This window comes from Gopherus flavomarginatus, chromosome 25, assembly GCF_025201925.1.
Source record: "Gopherus flavomarginatus isolate rGopFla2 chromosome 25, rGopFla2.mat.asm, whole genome shotgun sequence".
NCBI classification, from domain to species: domain Eukaryota; kingdom Metazoa; phylum Chordata; order Testudines; family Testudinidae; genus Gopherus; species Gopherus flavomarginatus.
This window is the reverse complement of record NC_066641.1, coordinates 7,029,851-7,043,398: the sequence shown is the minus strand read 5'-3', so window position 1 is coordinate 7,043,398 and position 13,548 is coordinate 7,029,851. Positions and strand designations below refer to the sequence as shown.

Here is a 13,548-nt window from a genome sequence, read left to right as displayed (position 1 = left end):
ATAGTCCCCTCCTTGATTGAACTCACAACCCTGGGTTTAGCAGGCCAATGCTCAAACCACTGAGCTATCCCTCCCCTTGTTGCTCTGTAACTTTCTGGCACATTCTTTTTTAGGGGCCAAACTTTCCATTTTTGGTCTGAAAAGAAATGGTGAATCTGTAATGCTAACTTGGAGGAGAATCTGATCAGTCAAAATCTGAATGATGAGAAGAGACACCCAAAACCAAACTTTTCTACCTGTAAAAAATAATATTTCCCCACACCACAAACAACTCCGACACAGAAGGAGTCTGAATCTTGCCGTGCAGATAACAATCACGCTAGAGAATGTCTGAGACCAGGAGGATAATCGTCAGATGAGACTGAAAAATCCCTTCTGATTACGTGCGTCTCAAACTTGATTACTCTGTCACCTCTGCAGTACGTCCAGGGCGGACGATGGTATTGTGACAACCTGCAAAACTCGTGACTTCACTGCTCCTAATAAGTCAAACTGAGATGTGTTGATACAGTCATGTGACAATGGGAAAGAATCTCGGAAAAAGAGTCGCTTTCTTCCAACACTGAACAAGGAACTTTACTGGAATCAGGAAAGTGCTCTCGCAACTTCACTGGAGAGCTTCTGTCAAGACCGCTGGCTCTGAACCTTTTCAGATTACTGTACCTCTTTCAGGAGTCTGATTTGTCTTGTGTACCCCCAAGTTTCACCTCACTTAATAACTATTTCCTCATAAAATTAGACATAAAAATACAAATGTCACAGCGCACTGTTACTGAACAATTGCTGACTTTTTCATTGTTACCATATAATTATAAAATAAATCAATTGGAATATAAATATTGTCCTTACATTTCAGTGTAGAATCTATAGAGTAGTATAAACAAGTCATTGTCTGGATGAAATTTTAGTTTGTACTGACTTCACTAGTGCTTTTTATGTAGCCTGTTGCAAAGCAAGGCAAATATCTAGCTGAGTTAATGTACCCCCTGAAAGACCTCTGCATACCCCCAGGGGTACACATACTGTTGGTTGAGAATTACTGGTCTAGAAGCTTTCTCTACCCCCTCTTGCCTGGCTTCCAGCTCCCTATCTAAAGAACGTGTTTAGTTGTGAGACAGGTGTGATTGCCATGCAGCGCGGCAGGGCTGCACTAGAAAGAGACGGACTGTTTATGCGAGGGAAGGGGGAGATACATGCAAAATGTGCTGGGCTGTCAGTTTCTTAGGAAACTAACATGCTCTGAAAACCGATCCCTGATCTTGGCCTTCCAAAGGGCAGCTGTGGCACATGAGCTCTGGAGTACAGGGGACGATGGCTGTGCTGGTGAGAGCAGCATTAGTGTCTAGCCAGGAGCCAGCCGAACGGAGTTTGTGGCTTGTCCCTGATCTCTCACGCTGTGGGTCCAAGACTCCATTACACTGTCCCCACGAAATTACAGAAGCTGCGCATACGACCTCCACCTGCCGGGGTAGCCCCGTATTACATCTGTATTGGACAAAAATGTTTCTAGCTCCGCACCTTCCGAGGGTGTGTTTTAGAGACTCGCTTAAGCTGATCCTATTGAGAGGAAAACAAATCCAGAACCCTGTTCCCCACCTGCTGCCATACGGATTCACAGTGATTCCACGTACATGTGAGCATATGCAACCACCCAGCAAACCCGCCTGCAGAACTGGCTGGAAGTTTAACACACACACGATATAGTGAAATACCTTCAGTCCAAAAACATATTTAAAGGGCCTGCCCCGGGATAGCATCAAGACTAGTGTCATTACAGGTAATTGACGGTAGTGTCTGTCTCCTGAGACTGAGGCTGGCGTGCCGTGGTGCATCTCTCCAAACCAACAGACAATATTAAACCCGAGAGAACGTTAGGACGATGGCCTCGCCAGTTGGGGAGGGCACTGACTCAGCTTTCGCTGGGAATCCTGACCTTGGTGGGACCTCCTTCCAAGCTTCTGAGCCCCGTGTATGAACACAGGGCCAGCAGCAGATGTGCCAGTTGGTGGAAGAGCAATAGTGATCCCGGTTAGGAGGCTGTCTCCAGGCAGTGTGCGAGAAGAAAAGGGCAATCCATGGAGGGCAAGAGGACAGGGGGCTGGTGGTACAGGTAAAGCAGAGATACTGTATTTTAATAGCGGTACCTCGCTAGAAGCAGAGTATGTACAGAGTGTATCTAGGACACAGGGGTAGCTGTGGGTATGTACAGAGGCAGAGGATGGTGAGGTGTATAGATAGGAAAATACAGCTATAAGCAACGTATGGGCAAGTTCTACAGAAAGCTAGCTAGAGAGGAGGTGCAGCTGTATGGGAGGCAGTTACAGATGTGCTGCTATATGGGCACAGGCAATGGATGGGAGGGATGGGGGTACAGGAGAGGCCTGGGCATGCTGGCAGTACAGGCCCAGTTTGGTTAGGTGGGGGTGGATGAGCTGTCGGGGAGGGTTGGGTGACAGGCAAGGCGGGGTACAAGTACTGTGCGGGGAGGTCCAGTTCCCTCCGAGGGAAGCTGGGGCATTAGGACACATCTAGGCGAGGTATAAACGTGTGCACACATGGGCGGAGGCAAATGCAAAGGGACAGGGAGGTCTGAAGGGAGGGCTTCCTTCAGGGGGTGGATCTGCCTCAGGATTCCCAAGACTCAGCTTCCTCTTGGCCAGCGAGATTAGGCTCCAAACACATCTCTTTGCAGAGCTGCTTCCTTGTCCTGCTGTATCACTGCTGGGGAGTCGCTCTCCACGGCTCCAAAGTCTTCAAGATCTTCCTTTGGCAACATGCCGCCTCCCAGAGCCAATGGGCAACGAGGCCACCGCTTGGTCAGGAGTTCAGACCCTGAACTAGGTCACCAACCCCATGGCTCAGGCACCTCTGAGTTCCAGAGAAAATTCCAGGGTCGGATTCACCAAGTGGACCCTACACAATCCCCTGCCCTTCCCATCATCCCCGCCTGGGGACCCCAGCTCTCGCTCACCTTGGCGCCAGCCCTGGGACAGTCGCTGGTGGAGACTCCGGCTGGCACTCTTGGCAATGAGCTCGGCCAGGTCCTCGAAGTTCAGGATGAACATGATGACGGCTGCTTCCTCGTTCTTCACCGGGACCACGTCCACCAGGCACCGGAGGCACGACGCTGCCATGGGACAGGGAGCAGGGGTCAGATCGGAGCAGGGGGAGGGGAATCTAGAGCATCCACCACCACTGCAACCCACCCCCCATCGAGTACAGCTCATGCCCTAAAACCTGGGAGGAGAGAACACCAGGGCGGGGTCCCCTCTGGGTATTTGATGGCTAAGGCCAGCGAGCTGAGCTCAGAAATATTCCCAGAGCCCCCTGCGGGCAGCGCGCTCTCAGCCTGCAACAAGCCAAACTCACCTCCCCGCAGGCTGCTGTAGGTGCCAGCCTAATGCTGACCCACCGTGCCTTCCGAGCAGCTGGAAGGGGCAGCAGATTCTCTGGGGATGCAGCAGGAAGCTCCGTGGCAGAGCAGTGGCTGGGTCAGATAAATAGCAGGACAGGAGGGTGGGGGCTGCTAGATGCATTTGCCAGTGCAGTAACTCTGCTTGTGATGGCCACCATCTTGGCAGACAGCTAGGTGACCAGATGTCCCGATTTTATAGGGACAGTCCTGATATTTGGGGCTGTCTTATATAGGCTCCTATTACCCTCCACCCCCATACTGATTTTTCACACTTGCTGTCTGGTCACGCATGGCTCCCTGGCCAGGGCTCTAAGAACCTCATACCCTCTGTGGATCGGACATGGAGGGGGACCAGCAATGCACAGTCGCCCATGGGTCACCTGCTCCCCTGGGCGGTGATTTCTTTTGGTATCCATGTCCCTTCCCTCCTGTTCTAAGGACACGGCATGAGCAGCTGCCGTGTGCAGCACGCACTGGCTGTGGTTGAGTGACCCGCTCGGTAGAGGCATAACTTCCCCTGGGGCGGTGGATTCTTCACAAGGCCTGAGGAGATCAGGCTCTTCATCCCCGAGCTTTATCTCTTTATGGCCAGATGGGAAGAGGCTCAGACCAGGTGAGACTGAGGTGGGACTGCCTCCAAGGAGACTGTGCTCTCCTCCCATGGGCTCTCCCCTCCTCGCAGGGCTCCCACAGAGCCATGCCTGCTCAGCAAGGCGGCTCCTGGGAACACCAGCGCCCAAACCAACTGGAGCCCAACGCAGCTGGGCATGAAGGGTCAGGGGACGTGCATGCAGAACGCAAGGTGATTAGGTTAATTAGGATCAGCTGCCACCCGTAGCTTCCTCCCCGCATGTCTCCCACACTACCCCCTCCTGCCCTCTCAGCGGGCTCCCCAGCTCCATCCAGAGACCACCCTCCTACGCACCTCGCCTTCTCTCCCCATCCCATATCAACCTCCACTTCCCCAAAGTTCCCCCAGCACCTTCCCCTCTTCCCACTCATTATCCATCCCCTTTGCTGCCCATCAGCCAATGAAAACCAGGAATCAAGATAACCCGAGACCAAACCCCTTGTTCCTCAGCCAGGCCCTTACCACTCTCCACTCTGCAGCAGCCTCCAGTCCTTCCCCGCCCCATCTAGAGCCCCTGCACCTCCGCCATGGCTAGTATAGCCCACATCAGGGGCTAGCCACCTGACGGTTATTGCTAGAGGCCAAGCAGATAGACGCAGCTATTTTCCTAGCCCAGGAATGGCACTGCCGTCCAATGGGGGCAGAGGGAATAACACACCCTCTTGGAGGACCAAGACACAGCAGCTACCCCAGCTGGGCTGGAGGAAGCAGGATGAGGAGAGGTAACAAAGACAGGATTTAGTCCTGCCTCAGTACAACACCAGCTGCAGCCCTCCAGCCGTGCACAAGCCACAGAGCTCATTTTTCAAGGCACTCTGCCATGAGCAGGATCAGCCACTAGGACAGGGGGAGCTGGGCTGAGACATGCAGGAGAAATGAAAGTATCAAGCATTTCCACAAGCACCAGATCTCCTGTGGGAGGGATCTCACAGCTCTTTACGGACCAGATACGCGTCACCCCCTATCAAAATGCAGCCACCTCTGGGGTGGAACGTGGTAGTTATTTAACAGCATGCAGCAATGCTCCCTGATGATTCAGGACAGTGAAGTCAGGGAGGAGAAAGGAAAAGATTTTGGGGAAAGGCCCGTGTGTTCTTGCTGATCTGATGAGGACAGTGTGCAGATGTACGGAGTGAGGCCATCTGCTGATTTACATCATGGGTTCTCAAACAGTGGCTCAGGAGGTGGTGAGGTTATTACATGGGGGGTTGCGAGCTGTCAGCCTCCACCCCAAATCCTGCTTTGCCTCCAGCATTTATAATGGTGTTAAATATATAAACAAATGTTTTTAATTTGCGGGGCGGGGGGGGGGGGGTTGCACTCAGAGGCTTGCTGTGTGAAAGGGGTCACCAGTACAATAGTTTGAGAACCACTGATTTACACTGATGTGGTCCTTTTTTGGTCTCTATCTGTCTGCCACAATTCTCTTCCTCCAACTCTCTCTCAGTTAGAGGCCCATATCATGTCAGGCTATCAATAAAGAGTTAAAGGATGGGAAACTAATCCATACCAAATCAACAGGGATTCATGGACAACGGGGCCTAGCCAGAAAATTGGGTATTGTACTATGAGATTACAAGCTGGGTTGATAAAAGTAATTGCGCTGATGTAATACATTTAGACTTCTGGCAGGAGTTTGAGATAGTCCTGCCCGACATTCAGTTTCAAAAGTTAGCCCTATACAAAATCAAAACGGCGTCCATTAAATAGATTAAAAACTGGCTAACTGATGGATCTTGAAATGTAATCGTTCATGGGGAATCATCATCAAATGGGGGCGTGTCTAGTAGGATCCCACAGAGATCCATTCTCAGCTCCGGGCTATTTTTATCAGTCATCTGGGAGGAAAAATGTGTTTTCTAAGGAGTTCAAAGTGCTGAGTGCACATTGGGAACTGAGCTCTTGAATATCTGGCTCCAGCTGTTGGTGCTGAGGACTTGGGGCTCTGGCCCTGAGTTCTTTTAAAAACGTGGGCCTACGTGGAGTGTCTCAGCCAATGCAGTTTTGACGTATACGGGTTGTTTCCAGGACACTTGTTTATGTTTATTAGTTTTTAATTGGCACTTTAAGCATTGGTAATTAAAAATTCAGAACAAAATATAAGCTCATCGATAATCATTTAGCCTCCTGAGACTTGCGGTTCATAATCAATAAATAGCTAATTGCCATGCAAGAACAGTGGCAACTCTAAGTATCGGTTTAAATTAAACGGCTTAATTAAAAACAAGCCTTGTGCATCATTTGTCTACTTGTTCACTCCTCTCCCAGAGCTCATTTGTGAGCTGCCTCACACACCTGTGCAGGGCAGCGGAGGGTGGGGTGGGGTGGGAGAAATGTCCCACCCAGCCTGGGGAACCCACATCGCCAGTCTGGGTGTGCCGATGGGAGAGGAGTGGGCACAGCCTGGCTCCACCCCCTCTAACACAGTGGCCATGCAGCTGAGCCAGAGCAGAAAGGGAAATGAGATGTGCCAGGTACAGGGCTGGCTGGCGCAGCCTTCTTCCCGCCTGGAGCCAGCGGGGACCAAACAGTGGTTCTCGAGGCTCAGTTTGGTTCCTGGTCCTCTGCTGGGGCAGTGCAATGATACAGCGTCCCCCCCCCCAATGAGGAATGTCAGAACAGAAGCAGGGATAGATTAGCACTCAGATCCTCCTGCTCCTGAAGCCCGGGGCCTCGCCTGCTGTCCAGTTGTCAGCCTGTGAGTTGTTCAGACCCCACCCGGGAGCAGGGCATACATGCATTTGCCAGTTCATTGCACTGCCACATTGCAAACGGCGGCACAGAGCCTTGACTCACTCAGTGTCTCAAGAGACTCTGTGTCAGAGCCTGGCTTGAGCCACTAGATAAGACTAATAACTGTTCTCCTGCATCTGAGTTTAATGAGCATTTAAACACTTTTATCCTGAAGGGTCACAAATATTTGAATCTGTAACTCAGCAGGCAGCTTTTCAAACACAGGCTAATAAAGATCCATGCAGTGCACCTGGCTCCCTCTTTGTCTAATCAAGCGGGGGCTGCCTTGTCCACATTTAATAAGACAGTGTCTCCGGGGAGAGAAGTTTCCTTCAGTGAGGCAAGATGTACGGCTTTAATAACAATGGCATTTGACGAGCTGTATTCATCTGGCACGGAGACTAGATAACTACGTCTTGGGAGAGCAGAACGCACACAAATGGAATGCTGGAGTCAAACATCATCCGTGTAACGAGGTGACCCAGATCTGTATGATTTCAGCATACCATTCTCCGCAGTCTGCTATTTAGCCAGCCGTCCCCGATCACAGATGGAAGCAGGGCCTGGAGTCGGGTCAGGTCATTAACTCCACTTCTAAGCAGCAGGCAGCCTCACAAAAATGCACTGGAAAGGATTTTGGTATCACAGCATGAAGATGCAAGTATGTCATCCGTGATAGAGAGAGAGACAGCCGGAGAATAATGAGCTAGGAAAGCCATACTAGGGTGACCAGATGTCCCAATTTTATAGGGACAGTCTGGATATTTGGGGCTTTTTCTTATATAGGCTCCTATTACCCCCCAACCCCTGTCCTGATTTTTCACACTTGCTGTCCGGTCACCCTAAGCCATACACACCGAGTATTGTGTTCAGTACCATTCTAGTTACTTCCTACTTTCCCATTAAAATACATACCAATCCCATGCTAAGGCCCCATGAAGTGGCACGGTCATTGCTTGCCATTCCCTTCGATGCTTTAACACCCTTGTAATAACATGCCAAGACATCATAAAGCTGTGTTGTATAGACCTGCTAACCATCATTGCAATAACATGCCCACTGTCTGGATCCCAACAGGATCATCGTAATAACATGCTAAGACACCACGAAACTACGTTGTGATTCCATGCCAGGGCATCACGAATGCCCACTACAATTCCATGCTGGGCCACTATGAAATGGCACCGCAATGACAGTCCTCCTGCCGATTATACTCTACAAGGCTAATTGCAATTGACCTAGATGAGAGTCTACAGTTAAAATCTTATGGCAACCCTCTCCTAGAGTGGTATGCAATCATGCCTGGTGCTGGGTGACCTTTGAAAGGCTTCATATTTTGTTTGGCAATGGGCGAGAACAGGATTTCTCGGAAGGTTCCCAGGCTGGAAGGAAATGTTGGGAGACGGGGCTCAGTTCTGCTTCACTTTCTGGGTGTCCTACAGCTGCGGTGTTAAACAGCTGCCCTGCCCTAGAAACAGCTGCATTTCTAGGTGTGCTCTGGAGGTGTGCAATCTACAAGATGCCTTGGGATCCTTTGGGATGAAAGCTGCTATGTTAGCGTATGCTAGTATTATCCTGAGAGGGGAATGCACCAACACAATGCAGCACGGCTCTGGCATCATCCATCTTCATGTGCCTGGGCACCTTTGGGCAACAGGAAACCCCATCGGCACGCTAGCCCCGATGGGACGGCTTTCCTCCTTGGATCGCTTGGGGATTTGAAGCTCTTGCACTTGCTAGAGGAGTCTGAGAAAATCTGCGGCAATCTCTCGCTGTGCTTGAGATAGGACGGTGAAGGTGGGCACGTGAGAGAGACAGAGAATATGCTCCTGTTCTTCAAACCCTCGCCCAGGCAGGGCTCTGCAGAAAGCAGCCAAGCCTCTCTCCGTGGCAATTAGTTTCTGTTTTGTACAGCACTGGTTCCTTATCTCCCTCATTCTGCTCTGCGATTAACAGGCGAGCAGTTCACAGGCAAGGGGGATTAGCACATCAACAGGCACCATGTCGCGCTGATGTTCCTATCGGCAGCTTCATTCCCTGACATAGCCAGCATCCCCCTAGCCCTTTCTCCCAGCCATTGGGGGAAAGGGGAGGGAACAATCTCCTCTCTGCATGCAATTTTAAAGAGCTCAGGCTTCTGTAATCAGGAGCAGATGGCTGGCATCTCAGAACTTTCAAATCTGCCCTGACGTCAGTTATGCACACACATAAAAGAATGGGAAAGCAATGGACACAGTTAAATCCCTTTAAAGGGACAGACAGCGGGGATTCTTTTCTTCAATAGATATCAGTTAAATCCATTTAGAGAGTGAGGTGGGCGGGGAGACAGGGCTAGTATTGTCAAGAGCAAAATCCACTTCGAGGGACGGGCTGGTCACGTAAGAATCAGAGCTGATGAAATAGTCAATAAAAAAATCCCAAACCATCCACCCTAATTTGCCAATATTTTTATGAATTAAAAAGCAGCGCTGGGCTTGCTGGGCTGTCAAATCACACTCAAAAGTTAAATTGACCCAGCTACAATGTTCCGAGGTATGAAAGAAATCTGCACCCCTGAGCAACATAGTTAAGCCGACCTAACCCCCAGTGTAGACAGCGCTAGGGGTTCTCCTGTCAGCCAAGGTAATCCACCTCCCTAAGTGGCAGTGCCGGTACCTACATCAACAGAGGAATTCTCCTGTCAATCTAGCGCTGTCTACAGTCAGTATAGCTGTTTCACACCCTTGAGAGAGGTAGCTATGCCGATGTAAGTTCCCAGCATAGACAAGCCCTTAGTTACCACCTCTTGGGGAAGTGGATTAAATACAAGGATGAGAGAATCCCCTCTTCCGTCGCTGTAGTCTGTCTACACTGAAGCACTACAGTGCTGAAGTGGTTTACATGCAGGAGTACAGCTGCCAGGTATGCATGGTAACGTCTGTGAAATCTCGAAGATCTGCCTGAATGGAGATGCATGGGAAGATTCCAACCCAGAAAGGACCAGATTCATTAGCTACCTTAGTTCTTTTAAAATGTTTCTAGCCATCCAATGAGAACCAAAGCCACTCGACAGAGCCGCTAATCACATGCCATGAAAAACCAACCGTGTCCACTAATGCCCAGTGTGTGAAAACGACCAGCCCGTGGTGAATGCTAATGAACAACGAACAATGACCAAGAGAACTGGGATCAGGTATCACCCATAATGAAGATTATTTCTCCCCAAAACATCAACCAGCGGGGACAATAATACTCTGCAATCAAACAGCATCTTTTGCCCGGGGGGCTTGACGCACTTTACAAAGTGAGGGAATTATTAGTATCCCCATCAAGAGAGTGAGACGGGGTCCGTGGTCACAAGAGAATTAAGGGCAGAGTCAGGCACAGAACCCAGGAGACCTGATCCCGTCTCCTCCCTCCACTTTGATCACTAGGCTACGCTCTTCCCAAGCTGGGAACAGAACCCAGGAGTCCTGACTCCCAGTCCCTTGTGCAGCGTTTTGTAAGTGATGGTGTAATTTAGGCCAGACTATGCTACCTCCTATAAATGATGCACTGGAATCCAGCTGCACCCCATGGTACCAGGGACCTCACACTAGGCTTCTGCCTGATTAGGTGAGGACAAGAGGCGGGCAGGGGACTCCTCCGCCTTATGGAGTTAGAGCAATGCCCCCCTCTTCCCCCCCACGCCAGCCCCCTCTGAGTCTGGTGCCTGGGTTGCAGCACCTTTGCAGAGGGTGCCAGACTGAGCTGAGCCAAGAGGGAGGGTGCATGTCCTTTCAGACGGAGGTGGACCCGCTGTTTGCTGGTGTCCAGTGGGGAGTTGGATGCTGCCCCTGGAAGTGACTCTGGGATCTCAGGAGAAGAGAGAAGAACAGACCAGTGAGAGGAAAGCAGCTTTCAGGGGAAACTGCGGAGCAGGGAGAAATGCAGAGTCCCTTTGTTTCTCCTTCTCTCTTTTTCTCCCCCCTCTCTCTGTAACAAGCCATTTAGAGCAGGGCGGAGCTTTCTAAAGGCACCTAGATCTGCACCTTCATTAATCCAAGGCCTAGATCCTCAGAAGTATTTAGGCACCTAACTCTCCACGCCAGATTTTCTTAGGCAGCTTTGAAAGTCCCAGCTTGGACACTAGCCCTGGGGGTCTTTGCTCCTCCAGGATTTACCTTGGTGAAGCAGGCCACAGTCTGGGCCCCGTGGGCTGGACAGACCAGACCATAGAGGGCTGTGTTTTCTGCAAACACTACAGTCTCTGTCCCCTCCCGTGACGCTCAGCTGATCCCACCCCCCCTTGCCCAGGGGCACCCGGCTCTCCAGTGAGTTGCCCGATTGTCCCCATCCCCACCACCTCTGACTCTGGGCGCTCACTGGTTAAGAGCCAGATGCCACAGCTGCACATGGTAGGCGCTGGCTGCTCCTCACAGGTTCTCCCTGCTAGACAAGCTCGCACTGTGCCATCTGGACCCCGGGCTGGCAGGGACTTCCTGAGAAAGGCTCTCTCGGCTCCCAGCAGCAAGGGGGAAGGGAAATGGCTGAGGAGATGACAAAGTGGGGGAGGCAGCACCCAGCCCTTGGAGCCAGGACTCGCCTTCTCCAGAGGGCTGGTTGGGCAGGGATGCTGCAAGCCACCTTCATGCTGCCCAGATTCTGCCTGTGCTGGGGGCCAGGGTAAGTTAGGTCAGACTCCTGCCAGCTACCTCCAGGCTGCTGCACCAGCTGGAATTCCTGGGGAGCCAAGTCCCACCCCCCCTTTTGACACAACATGCCCCGGCTCTCCTCCTATATTAGGGTCTGTGTGGATGGAAGCACAGAGCCGCTTATACCAGCACGACACAGTTTCCACGCTGGGGAAATCCTCCCCCAGGTCGCTGTAGTCCATTACGGCCCCTATATGCAGCTGGTGCAGCCTATGAGATCCAGGGGAGAATTCTGAATCCATCCAGTCCACCCTCTTCGGTGCCTGTCCAAATCCCAATCCTCCCGCCTGTGTGGAGATCACCGTGCACGGGTTGGACCAGGCCCCCCAGGTGAGGCAAGCCGCTGCCCTGTTACCCTGCTGCACATCCGGAGGAGGAGGGTCGCTGTAGTTAACCCTTTGCTAACTTCAGGGCTGCCCCCATCACAGTGGGTTTGAGGGCTCATGTGGACCATTCCCAGGGAGCAAGTCTCCTGGTTTCCGGGCTAGATGCAACCACCTGGGCAGCGGATGATTTCAACCCCTCCTGATGCCCCAGCCCAGATCAAAGATTAGAGGCCTGGGGACAGGATGTGTCACACTTGGTCAGAGGGTAGCTGCAATATCCCCCTGGTTACAGGCCTCAGCTAGTCCTTGCAAAATGCAGAGACCCTTAGAGTCAAGCCAGCCCTGCGGTAAAGCAGTGGGAGTTGCATCTGCTCACATCAAGCCTGAAGTTGGTGTAACAGCTCAGATCTGGGCATTGGGCTAAAATTCATCCCTGCCGTACCACCACTGACTTCAGCAGCCTTTGGCCCAGTGTCCCCTTTCCCAGGCAGGGCACAGAGCAGGGCACAGTGGTTTCCCGGGATGTTCTCAATCTCACAAGCAGGCCGCTGGAGGGGAACCATCTGTGCGAGCACAGATGCTGCTTGGCCGCTGAATATTCTCATAGACACAGAGCCATCCCTCCCAGCAGGGCCGTCCACACCTAGCAAGAACACCCAAGGAGGACCCTCCTCTCCCAGGGTCCCAGCTTTACTTCGGCTGAGAAGCAGCTGCCTGGGCCAGACCTCGTCTCAGACCTCCCCCCATCAGCCACTGTTCCAGAGCCAGGAATATAGCGCACTCTGCAGGGGATGGCAGGGCTGCTGGGCTTTCTTCTCAGCACTCACAATGGGGCTTGGTTTGGCAGCCGGGGCCAGATTTTGCAAAGCACCTAATATTGCACCTCCGTACTGGGCTCTGGGGAAAAACCAGTCGCTTGGGGGCTGAATACATCGGGGCTGGAGCACTTGGAAAGTTGGCCTGAGTGCCCCAGTGGAGCTGAGTGCACAGAGCTCCTTGATGTCAGTGAGATACCGACCACTGAAAACCAGGCATTAATCTCTGCCTGTGCCTCAGTTTCCCTGCCTGTAAAACAGATTATTCTCGCCCGCTCTCCCCCCCGTGAGCCTCATGGATATTTGTGAAGAGCTTGGAGACCCGTGGATCAGAAGTGCAGGCAAACTGCAGATCTGCAGAAGGGGCGGGGGGAGGGCTTTACAGAGCTGCAGGAAGCCAAGGGACCTGTAACAGAATAATCAATACAGGCTTTCAAAGGTCACACTCACTTCCGGGCCCATTTTAAATGAGCAGATTCCTTTTCTGGACCCCCATGTTTGCTGTGTGCTCTTTCCCCAGCATTACCAGGGTTGGGATCAGGGACCTTTGTGCCAAACGCCTACCAACAAACTCCCCCCCCCCAAGAAATCCCCCCATCCTAAGCAGCATTTTGACCCTTGAAAAGGGAGAAGGGGCCAGAGATTCCATGAGACGCCTTAGGGACTGTGTTCTTGTTGGTGATTTGACATGGAAGGTGCTCTGAGACCCCGGTGATGGACGGCAGGAGAAAACCCGAAGATGGCCAGCCATTTTTCCCGCCCCCAAAATGTCGCAGCTGTGCCAACCTTACAAAAATGCAAGCTGGCCGCAAACACTGAGCCATGTCTGTGCCTCGCCCCCACTGCCAGGAGGGTGCCGGCATGGTTGGGGGTGGTTCTGAATTTCCCAGCCGGCAGGGGACCGGTGCAGCTGCCCAGCCTTTTGCTGCTCTCCATGCCCGGCAGGAAAAGGGGG

The 13,548-nt window shown here is 52.0% G+C and overlaps 1 protein-coding gene across 1 annotated transcript in view; it reads right to left on the bottom strand.

Annotated features, from left to right (window-relative positions):
* KCNH6 (potassium voltage-gated channel subfamily H member 6) overlaps positions 1 to 13,548 on the bottom strand; it is a 102,640-nt gene that overhangs the window by 54,506 nt on the left and 34,586 nt on the right. The window contains exon 3 of the mRNA XM_050935143.1: positions 2,972 to 3,127. Within this exon, the coding sequence (XP_050791100.1) occupies positions 2,972 to 3,127 (156 nt within the window). The remainder of the gene's footprint in view (positions 1 to 2,971; positions 3,128 to 13,548) is intronic.